Source organism: Morus notabilis, unplaced genomic scaffold, assembly GCF_000414095.1.
Source record: "Morus notabilis unplaced genomic scaffold, ASM41409v2 Scaffold329, whole genome shotgun sequence".
NCBI lineage: Eukaryota > Viridiplantae > Streptophyta > Magnoliopsida > Rosales > Moraceae > Morus > Morus notabilis.
In genome coordinates, this window is record NW_010358084.1 from 1,387,844 (window position 1) to 1,399,871 (window position 12,028).

At 32.9% G+C, this 12,028-nt stretch overlaps 1 protein-coding gene across 3 annotated transcripts; it reads left to right on the forward strand.

The window, feature by feature from the left end:
• Window positions 1-5,056: 5,056 nt before the first annotated feature.
• LOC21409989 (12-oxophytodienoate reductase 3) lies at window positions 5,057-10,066 on the forward strand. 3 transcript variants are annotated; one of them, XM_024161360.1, is made up of 6 exons: window positions 5,057-5,216; window positions 5,312-5,436; window positions 5,561-5,701; window positions 6,838-6,968; window positions 8,012-8,194; window positions 9,264-10,066. In XM_024161360.1, the coding sequence occupies exons 2-6, from the start codon at window positions 5,360-5,362 to the stop codon at window positions 9,905-9,907; spliced, it is 1,176 nt and encodes a 391-aa protein (XP_024017128.1). In that variant the 5' UTR covers window positions 5,057-5,216; window positions 5,312-5,359; the 3' UTR covers window positions 9,908-10,066. The 3 variants fall into 3 exon arrangements, with proteins under 3 accessions (XP_024017128.1, XP_024017129.1, XP_010090135.1); XM_024161361.1 differs by having other exon boundaries at window positions 5,070-5,137; XM_010091833.2 differs by lacking the exon at window positions 5,057-5,216 and having other exon boundaries at window positions 5,242-5,436.
• The last annotated feature ends 1,962 nt before the right edge of the window (window positions 10,067-12,028 follow it).

Sequence of the window (12,028 nt, forward strand, 5' to 3'; positions counted from 1 at the left end):
CAGGTTGTCTAAGAAGAAGAAGAAGAAGACGACGACGAAGAGTCAATGTCAAGAAGAATCTGGGAGTGGAAGTGGATCTTCATCAAGAGGTGGCGGCGGATTCAACGAGTTAATGGCGTACCTGAGTGAGGACTTAGTTGTAGACAGTAATGAGGTGTTTGATTTAGTTGAGTGGTGGAGGGCATGAGCATTAACTTGGCCGATCCTAACACGACTGGCTATGGATATTTTTTCAATCCCGGTCTCCACCGTTGCAGCCGAACAAGCATTCAGTACAACCGGCCGAATACTTGAAGAACGGAGAAACGCATTGCAGCAAGATATTGTTGAAGCTTTGGTGTGCATCAAGGATTGGGACCGTTCTGACCAACGCTTACACGATACAATCTCACCGGAAAACCAAGAATGAATCGACGAATTTAATAGATTAACTTTTAATTTTCAAGATGATCATTCTGCTTCATCTTGATAATTTATTTGTAAATATTTATTTACTTTGTAATTTCTAATTTCTATAGTGTTTATTGTAATTTGTAATCTTGTATAGACTTTGTAAGTTCATCAAATTTGTAATTCGTCCCACAATGATTGCACTCTTTTTTCCTTACCAAGTTTTTATCCCAATTGGGTTTTTCTTGGTAAAGTTTTTAATGAGGCAATCATGAATTACAAATTTAAAAATCAATGAAGAAGTAATTTTTTTTATATAGTTCGTTCGTGTCGTGTGTTCATTTCATATTTTAAATTGTAATATACACAATTACACATTGTAATTATACAAATACTTATTTCAACAACATAAAAATATAATATAAAAATTTTTTTTTTTTGGGCAGCCGGTCGGGCATCGGGCAGCCCGACCGGGCACGGGCAGGCTTCCTCTGCCCGAAGCCCGTCCATGAGAATTTTCGGGTCGGGTCGGGCATCCCGAATTTTTAGGCAGATCGGGTTCGGTCATCGGGCAAAAATTCGGACTTTTCGGTGGTCACGGGCGGCCCGTCCAAAGTTTCAGCACTGTAATTCCATACTTCTTTCTTAAATACAGTCTGAAAAATCGATAACTGCATCGTAGTTTAAAAATTTCTGAATTTTAACTTATAACTTGCTATTCCATACATATATAAACAAATACTTATCATAAAAACATTTATATTAATAATACAAAGGATTCTAGAAAATATTATCCTATATAATAATTATGATAAATTTCTCGGTCATGACAGTTTGATTTATTTAGTAAATATTTTATGTATAATTCTTCTCACTATACTCATTTTTTTTATTAAGGTTTTGTCTTATTGAGTTTTTCTTGAAAATGTTTTTAATGAGGCAGTTGAAAATAAATATTTTTTTTCCATATTTTCATTAACTATTCAGACTTTTATCAAATTGTTTAGAAATTTAAAAATAAATATTTAAAAAAAAATTAAAAATTGAAGGTTTAGATGGGTTGGCCTATCTAAACTCACAATGAGCCAAGATGAGCCTACTCATACTAACTCGTTGATGGGCTCAAATAGGCCGGCATGTTCACAGTCAATGGCACAGCCCGGTCTGACCCAACAAAAATTAACCCCTTTTAACTTATATGCCCATAGTGTGGGCTGGGCCGATGGTTGTTCTTATATGCTTGGCCTAGCCCAGTGTTGGTTGCCGAATCGAATTCAGCTGCGGAAGCGTGGGGAGAGGCGGATCGTGTATAACAAAAATTTCAGAAAAACTTTTGAGATACTTTATAGATTATATTAATTTATGCACGAATAAATTAATCGCATTAATTTATATATTAAGAACTCAATCCGGAAAAAGATACCTGGAAGCCGACTCAGATGATAACTTGAGTTCTTTGTCCACGAACAGTCCTTGCTCCAAGTTTTGTGTTTAGAAAATCAAAGTCTTCCACGTCAATTCCTTGATTCTACGTAGACGTGTGTGTGGGCACATGTGAGACAAAACAGATTTCTTAAACACTCGAATTTTCAAAAATTGTATCCACAATTTTCTATCATTCTCATATTTAAAGAGTAGAAGTCAAACTTCAAAACAGAATCAAATCCCTATCTCCAATTTGAATTTGGAACAAAAAATTCCTTCCCCTTATCCACAAGGTGGCCGGCCACACTATTAGGGTTTCACCCTGTGTGTGGTGCCAATAACAGATAGGAAAGGAAGAGAAATCATCCTTTATCTTGTAGTCCAATTTTAATTCAAATTCAAATTCAAATTTAAGTCGAACTTAAATTAATTTGAATTCTAAATTGAACAACTTATCAAATAAGTTCAAAAGGATAAATTTAAATTATGTTCACAATCCAAATTCAAATTTAAATAATCACATTATTTAAATAATAAATAATTCTAAATTAATTATTTTTTGAGTATTTAATTTTAAAATTCCGTAATTCTAAAATTCTCATTTTGCCCTTTGTGTCTGGTAGAATTACAAGGACGACGCGGGGACTAATGGACCTATAATCCCGAGCTCCAATAAAATTAATAATTAATTAAACACTTTAATTAATTAATTAATTCTATTAATTCTAATAGTTACTCCACTATAAACTTGGAATTGAACTCTCGAAATTACAGACATTAATTACTTCTAAACTGCGAAGTGTTCATTTGATATAGTCATTACATATAGATCAATCCTCCATAAATAATTCATAATTAGAGTCAAGTAGAATCCGTTAACCTCTCTAATTATATCTGCATCATTGAGTACCATTGATTCTCTAATGGATAGTGACTCATATAACACATTCATGAACCAGAGCGCTCTTACTAATCCAAGTACCGAATCAACACTCAAGAGAATTATTTATCTACTTCTTTCTCAAGAATGAATGGATTCCATCTCGTATAATAACATTCTCAGCTACCTATTTCATTATATCTCCAAAATATAAGGAATATGATTCATGGTCTCGGAATCCGTACCGAGTAAATCAAAAGATATAGATCCATAAATAGGAGTTTGTTAAGAACTCATGATTAAGATCATCCTATATATGACCATCGGTATACTCAATTAGAATTTCTATGCTTAACGAAAATTATTAGAAATTCATATTGTGTCTGTGTCCATGTTCCACATAATCTTATTATGCAAAATACACTCATTCAATATCTCGTCATATTAACAGTGCGGATAACACTGTTCCATTCTAAATGGGAATGACATGTATTAATAATGTTTTAATTAAAGATTATGAACTTTAAATTAAATTCATCATGAACAATGTTTTTGATTATTATCCTTAAACACTATCCTCTCGTATATAACACTTATATACTATGTTTAAGGTTACATAAACAATCACAAAATTTTTATTTAATATTCATAAAATATTCATAAATATATGCACATAAAATAATTAATAAACTATTTTATTAATTAAATAATAAATATCCTATAACATCTTATACTTTTAAGACACTATTTCTAACACCCAACTCGTGGCCCGCGTAGATCTAAGTAATATGGACCAAGTCGGGCCATACCGTGCTGGTCCATTCTTGCAACTCTAAGTTAGGCAGCTGATGGATGGGTGGTCATGTCAAACCATATTATTGGCCATGCTGAGAAAATTCCAATTTGGAGGGGACTTCTGATATGGTTGCTCATCAGAAATTTTTCTCTTTTTTTTTTGTCCACTAACTATTTGACAATTGAAAAATTAGTTGATTTCTTTTGGCATAAGGTCAGTTTTCTACTAACTTCTGAAAATTTTGTCGTTTTTTTGGTAAAGTTTGGTAGTTTTTATTTTTTTATTTTTTTTAAGTTTCATGAATTTCAGATGATGTAGTTTCTTTTTAATAAATAATAGGTTTGTAGCAATAATTAAAACACGTGAAAATAACGGGTGCCGTATGAAGACAATAGCTATGTATTCTAAATATTTATCAGTTGAATGATCACTTATATAATGAAAGTAATTGAACTCAGCTTTTAAAAAGAGAGGAAGAAACTAGAAAGAAAGAAAGAAAAACCTTAGCAGCAGACCTAAAGTCAAAGAAAATATTGCTTATAAATTACATATCTTCTCTCTCCCTTCAAGCGTCAGTCAAGATGTTGATTCTTGACACTATTATAATCATTCGTCGCAGTTAATAAAGCGTTTGATATTGTTATGAATAGTGTTCAAAAGGGCTAAGAAGCCTTTTTCTCCAAGGGGAAAAAAAAAAAAAAAAAAAAAGAGGCAATTGTAAGTGTGGCGTTTGATGACGATTTCACCCAACTTAATTACTAGTTTTGTTTTTCTACATTGATTAAGATGAATAATTCAAATAAGAAAAAACAACGAGGAAATCTAAAGGAATCCCCTTTAACTTGGGAAATTGATTTTTTTTAAAACAAAAATATCGACTGATAATTAAACTAGAACTCAATACATTCAAAATAACTTACACATCCACCAAATGCTCGTACTACTTTTTTAAAAATTATTTGTATTCTCTTTTGCTCTTACTATTCTCGTTCATTTCGCTGATTCGAGTTTAGAATTTGAGTTTTGCTACAGTAAAAAGCTCTCATAAACAGTCACATCTAACTTTTTTACTACAGTAAAAAACTCTCACATAAAATCACATCTCAACTCAAATTTTAAACTCGAATCAGTAAAACAAACGAGTCTTATATCTATCTATCTATCTATATATATATCAACTTAAAATATAGAACTACAGAGGTTTAAAAGAAAGGAAAAAGTAAGTTAAAAGGGTTGACTCTCTAATTTGCTAGAAAATGAAAATGCATTCTGGGAGAAAAGGATGAAACCGACACCAATCTGATTGGACCATACCCAACTCTACAAGAATCTGATCCAATCCATTATTGGGCCAACGAGACCAGCCCAACCCATTATATTGAAAGAAAGCCCAAGCTCAATGACTCTTCAAGACCAGTCGTCACTCGACACGGCTTCTGCCTTCACTCAACGGTCAACGCACGACTCCTAGTCAGACCAAAATCAACTCCAGATCCCTCACCCTCGGCCGAAAATAGGAAGAGAAAAATAACATCACGTGAATAACATGTCTGATTTATCCATTTAATTAACCAAACTTAACCTTTCATTTTGCCGACCACCAAAAAGAATCGTTGCCCACTCACAAATCAGAGCTCGTACTGTAGGTGCAAATCCATGGGATCATATTCCCAATAATTGACACAAAAAAAAATCCAATCCAAAGACGTTTTTCATAGCAAAAAAGTAGTTCTACAGTCGCACTATTATAATAATTCAAAGCTCTCTCTCTCTTTCTTCAGTTTTTGCGCATTTTCTTACTATTTTTATTACTTTCTCAGATTCAGATCATCATTTCGAAGCTTCAAGTTTTCTTCTTCTAAACTCCAATGGCGGAAACGGCTTCATCGCGAGAGATCAGTCTCTTCTCTCCTTACAATATGGGAAAGTTGGATCTTTCTCACAGGTGAGTCTCTCCTTCGATTTTTTTGTTCCTCTAAATTTTGGGCCGATTGACTGGCGATCGGTGTGCTTGGACGAATTTGTCCTTGATGGTTTGGAATAATTACGGTGCGTTGACTTGGCGGCAGGGTGGTGCTGGCGCCGATGACGAGGTGCAGGGCGATCAACGGAGTGCCGCACGAGGCGCTGGCTGAGTACTACACGCAGAGGTCGACTGCCGGCGGGTTTCTCATCAGCGAAGGGACTTTGGTCTCCAACACAGCGGCGGGGTAACTTTCGTGATTCTTGTCGATTTTCAAGGGCTTTATAGTCAATGCGTGGATTTTGTATTCTAATCGTTCATTATTCACTCAAATAATATCTAGTGCTAGGTGGGGTCCACTCTTCCTTTTTAAGTGGATGGTGGGACAGGTGACCCCTTATGCCAATTGTGTTAATGAGCCTATTGTAGTGCTTCAGCGTACACGTTGGTTGGACTCCATTTGTGCAGGCATAAAAGTTTGACTAATATTCAAAGCTGTTAATTGCACAGGAAAAAGGAAAAAGGAAATTATGTTCAATCTTAGGCGTTTAATTCGTTAATTTGAGTTTTAATTTAAGTTGAGATGTAATTTTATGTAAAAATTTTTTACTGTAATAAAATGTTAGATGTGACTGTTTTTAAGAACTTTTTACTATAGTGAAATTCAAATTTTAAACTCAAATCGACAAAATGAACGGGGTCTTATTGTCTTGACCTTCAGTTCGTTAACTCGAGTTTTTAATTTAAACTCAGATGTGATTTTATGTGAGAATTTTTGACTGTAGTAAAAAAAAAATAAATGTGACTTTTTATGAGAGTTTTTAACCGTAATAAAATTAAAATTAACAACTCGAATCGATAAAATGAACGGAATTTTAATCATTTTAATTCATAACATACTGTAAGTAATCTGTTCTTTTTCATGTTGTTTTTTTGGTAAGAAAAAGGATATATGTTTTCTTTTATTTAAGATAAGAAATAGAAAAAAAAAATCATAAAATACAATTTTGGCGGGGTGAAGTAGTACTATCTATTCTTCTATTTGTATGCTCGGCTATCGGTTCAGAATCTCTAGACGTTTGTTTCTTATATTCGTCATTAATTTTGAATCATGAATAATGATTCTGTATAGTATTTTTTATCACAAAAAATACACATAAAATGAGAATAGTTTTTAATTATGATTCTGAATACATAAACCAAACGTCATCTAAAATAAAAACTAAAAACCTATTACTTTAGGTTGATTTGTTCATGTACTAAAAGTGCATGCTTCTGGGTAATATCGGACGCTATTAAGTACTTTTTAATATTTTCAAGTCAAGTGATCAAAAGTGTATTTTCTCAATTTATGCATATATAATCTACGGTGGCGGAAAGCAGGTTCCCACATGTGCCTGGAATTTATACGGAAGAACAGGTGGAGGCATGGAAGAAGGTTGTGGACGCCGTTCATGCTAAAGGCAGCATCATTTTCTGTCAACTTTGGCACGTTGGCCGTGCATCTCATCAAGGTAAATACTATACACTCGTTATTACCCTTACCAATGTCTTTCATTACTTTTAGTTTTACCGTCCGTTTGGTTGGAAGGAAAAAATGGTAATAGTAATTGTAATAGGAATGAGAATGATAATAATAATAGAATAAAAAAGAAAGTTAATTTATTTATTTAGTTGTAATTTTATTAATATTATAAAATGAAATATAAATATTTTCATATTGACAAAATTACTTTTGTATTACATATAATACTAATATTTTATATATCAATATAATTAACCTAATATGTAAAATGTAATATAATATAATTATGACAAGGAATATAATAATATTATATATTATATTATAAGATATAATTAAATTATAATATATTTTTATAGAATATTAAATAAATATATTATAATTTATAACTATATTATAAATTATATTATATTATATCATAATATTTTTAATATATATTATATTATATTATATATTATAAGATATAATTACTATATAATCTGTTGTAATTATATTATAATATTCAAGGGTAATTATGGAAAAAAAAGAAGAAGGAAAGAGCTTAGAATGACTATTTCTTTCATGTGAGGAAGGAATGATGATTCACTTAAAATGAGTGAATGGTCATTCTTTTTGAATGACCATTCTTTTTTTAAAAATATAACTAAACATCATACTTGAATTCTATTTCATTCTATTTCATTCTATTCCTTTTCTTTCCATCCTACCAAACTCTATTTCATTCTATTCATTTTCTTTCTTTCTACCCTACCAAACTCTATTTCATTTTATTCATTTTCTTTCCACCATGTTAAACGCACCCTTAGTTGTTAGAATATAATATTTTTATTGGACCACCTCCTATCTGCTTAAGCTTCCGAGAGGGATTAGTAACTAACAAAATATTATAGTCTCGTTCATTTAGCCACATCAATTGTTATTTCCAACTATATGATCAACTGATTGACATTAATATTTGTTTAATCAATGTTCGCTTCTTAGGTGCATCGTATGTCTTATAGTGCTAAGTTTGATCATTAATAATATGTATTGCAGTTTATCAACCTGGTGGGGGATCACCAATATCGTCAACAAACAAGCCCATCTCACAGAGATGGAGAGTTCTGTTGCCGGACGGGTCTTACGGGCCATATCCAAAGCCTCGTGCCTTGGAAACCTATGAAATACCAGGGGTGGTGGAGGATTATCGCCGCGCAGCCATAAATGCCATTCGAGCAGGTTAGTTATATCATCGAGACAACATGTGTTTTACTCAGCTTCTTTCTATGTTTATTATGTCTTTGAGTTGGATCATGTTCTGATTTGTGATGATTTTGTTACTCTAAGTACGTGTACACTCACTAATCTTAGGTTATCTTTTCTCTGTTCAAACCATAATTTTGTATGATGATGAAGTTTCTAAGGTGTTTGGTATGAGGATTTGTGCTACGGTTCGAATTATGATTCGTGACTCGCTACAGTATTTTCTCTCATAAAAAATACATGTAAATCAAGAATGATTATGAATCTGTGAACCAAATATCATGTCCTAACCCTTTATTACCGAGAACAATAAAATCGAAGAAAAACAGTAAAAAAGGACGTATAAAACTAATAGTACTTCACTCTTGTAACTCTGAACCGCCGAGAATTCTACTATGAAGAATAAAATCATAAACGAACCACACGCCCCATACGTCTCAGCCTCTGGTGTTCTTTTCTAACTTCTTTAATAACCCTTAAATTGATACCCCAACATCATTATAATTAGGGCAACTGAAAATATGAGTGAAACACAATAATTAGGTTACACACTCAACCAGAAATCTTAAATTTCTTTATAGTAATACACGGAGACACGTGGAATGGCGATGCACGTTTTAGAATTGGCTCATAATAGTGTCTGCAATGACTAATGTTGTCAATATAGTAGTCAGATAATGATTTGTATCACTGCCATACTCGTGCGTAGACTAATGATTTTTGATCCCCGCAATCCTATCTGTGGTCCCCTCATACCAGAAAGACCACTCTTGTTCAATGAGTGCCTTTTCTAACCTTTATTGCCCATGACTTGTCAGTGTTGATAAAAATATTTGAAAGTTTGTGGAATAGTACTTTTCTTTTTCTTCATTATATTGGTAGGATCATCATGTTGAAATGGATTGATTTGTATAATAAGCTCAAGAATGGTATCAGGGAGACAGGGACATTATTTTGCTATTTGAACCATGAATTGCATGTCAAGCAAAAAACAATAAGATAAAAAAATTGCTTTGAACAAATCTCTGATCTTGTTCATATACAGGTTTTGATGGAATTGAAATCCATGGCGCGCATGGCTACCTCATTGACCAATTCTTGAAAGACGGGATCAATGATCGAACAGATGAGTACGGTGGATCCATCGACAACCGATGCAAATTCTTAACGCAGGTGGTTCAAGCTGTGGTTTCTGCCATTGGTGCTGACAGAGTTGGAGTTAGAATTTCACCTGCAATTGATCACCTTGATGCCGTGGACTCCGACCCGGTCGGCCTAGGATTGGCAGTGGTTGAGAAGCTTAACAGGCTCCAACTAAACACAGGATCACGGCTGACTTATCTCCATGTGACGCAGCCTCGTTACACGGCCTATGGTCAGACGGAATCAGGCAGACCCGGCAGTGAAGAGGAAGAAGCTCACCTTATGAGGACAGTGCGAAAAGCTTACCAAGGAACACTTATTTGTAGTGGTGGCTTCACTCGGGAGCTTGGAATGCAAGCTGTAGCGGATGGCGACGCGGATTTGGTCTCATATGGTCGCCTTTTCATCTCAAATCCTGATTTAGTATTGAGATTTAAGCTTAATGCTCCTTTGACTAAGTATAATAGAAAGACCTTTTACACTCAGGATCCTGTTATTGGGTACACCGATTACCCTTTTCTTCAGGAATCACGTTCACGTCTTTGATTGGGATATTCTTCGGAATTATTTACGTTATTATAGGTTATGGGTGGTCATTGTATGTTGTGGAACTTGACTTAAGTACTGATTTTTGATTAAGAGTTTGTAATGCAATAAATGAATAAATAAAAGCCTAAAGTAGAAAAAGTAGTGTTCTTCTGTAAAGACTGCTTGAAGAATGAAAATTATCATAGTGAAATTAGTATGGTTTTTTAAGTACTGTAGCTTTTCCTGAAATCAATCTATCAGTTAATTTTTAAAATTCAGCTGAAGGGAGCTCCTATGTTATGCTAACATCTCTTTCCTTCGAAGAAATCGTGTGGGGGCACCAACCAGTGCTCTATAACATTGTTTTTTTTTCCTTCAAGCTCCTGAAGAAAAAAGAGTTTGGAGTTTGTTTGTTTATATTTTTATGTATGGTGAAAATTAATAAGTATATTATTTCTAATAAAATGTGGTCACAAGTTAATTAATTGCCAACCGGATTATGTACTCTATTTGCAAGTGCCTCTTGATTTTTTTTTTTATTTAAAAAAAACAGTTCAAAACACCCGGTGATCTATAGAAATAGATGAAATTATTCTTCTATCCACTTTTGTGTATCATTTAGACAGAAAATGCATACGTGGTAATAAAAAAAAGAAATATTAAATATTAATGGAGGATAATTTAACTGATAAAACCAATAAGAAATATTAAGTCAAATACAATAATGAAAGTAGATTCTCTTCATCTCCATCTTCATCAATGGCCGTTACGAACTTGTATAATGAACCCCAACAGAAAGCAATCACTTCCAGACCAAAAAACCAAGACAACCCAACAAAGTTTTTCTACTCTTGATAAAAATTGATGTCTCAATAATAGAATAATAGAAGTGCTCTAAAGTCACAACTTATAATAAGCATAGACTTGTTTCATTTTAAGTTGTAAAGTGCAAGGTGTGATACTAACTATTTATCAGTGGTTAAATTTGAAATTGACCCATCAGATTATGTCCAATGTTTCCCACTATAACAAGTGTCTTGTTTTTGGTGTTCGTAACACCATAACTTAATTTTGGACTATAGCTCTTATTTATATCCCATAGCGGATTGATGGACTAGAGCTCTATGTGCCATTTTTGCTTCTTCTTTCTTCTTTCTTTCATTTTTTATGATGCAAGAATATTGCTAGTACATCTATAATGAGTTCATACATATCTAAGCGTGCAATATATTATACATTGTAACTTTGAGAAAATTGCATGTCATATGTCGTTCTATGCAATGGTAAACAAAGAGAATCATTCCTGTTGTTTATTGCTTGACCAGGAATAAAACGACATTTCGTATTTCCTGGATGAACCAAACGACATGCCTGGCACAAAAACGACATTTATTTTAAAGTGGACTACAACTTCAAAGAATACGAATAGGCACATATTGAGAAAGCAAAATATTTTATGCAGAGTTTGTGCAAATTTGAGTGAGGTTAAACGAGCCGGTTTATAATCCGTTCCGTTGCTGTTAATTTGAGCCTCTACCCAAATCTCCGGATTGGGTGGAGATTTCGAGTTCAAAAGCTTATTCAGAATGGCTAGCCAGAACACCATTTTTGTTAAATTTTTTTTGAAAATGGCTTGTAAAATTCAAGACTGACCCGAACTTCCGCCTTGAAAAGTTTACGACCTCGTTCATTTCACCGATTTAAATTTTTAATTTCAGTTTTACTACAGTTACAAAATGTCACATTTAACTTTTTCTACTACAGTTAAAAACTTATACATAAAGTCACATTTCAACTCAAATCGCTGAACTGAACGAGACTTACATAATCTGACTATTTTACATCAGAAAAGAGCATCCAGACAAGTACACGTCATATCCAAACTTGGTGTCAAGTCTTCAATTGAATTCAAGGTTTAAGATACTCAAGTATTTACGCTAAAGGATAATAAGTGTGTGTTTAGTTAGGGTGAATAGTAATAATATTGAGAATAAGAATAAGAATAATAATAATAATAAAAATGAGAATATTAATGATAATAGAATGAGAATATAATTAATATAATATATAAAATGTAATATAATATAATATAATAAAATTATTATTATACAATATATTATATAATTATGATATAGAATA

Coding starts and splice junctions, on each gene's coding strand:
- LOC21409989 (XM_024161360.1), top strand. CDS start 5,360: ATGGCGGAAACGGCTTCATCGCGAGAGATCAGTCTCTTCTCTCCTTAC. Junction 6,969..8,011: donor TGGCCGTGCATCTCATCAAG/GTAAATACTATA, acceptor TATGTATTGCAG/TTTATCAACCTGGTGGGGGA. Junction 8,195..9,263: donor CATAAATGCCATTCGAGCAG/GTTAGTTATATC, acceptor GTTCATATACAG/GTTTTGATGGAATTGAAATC.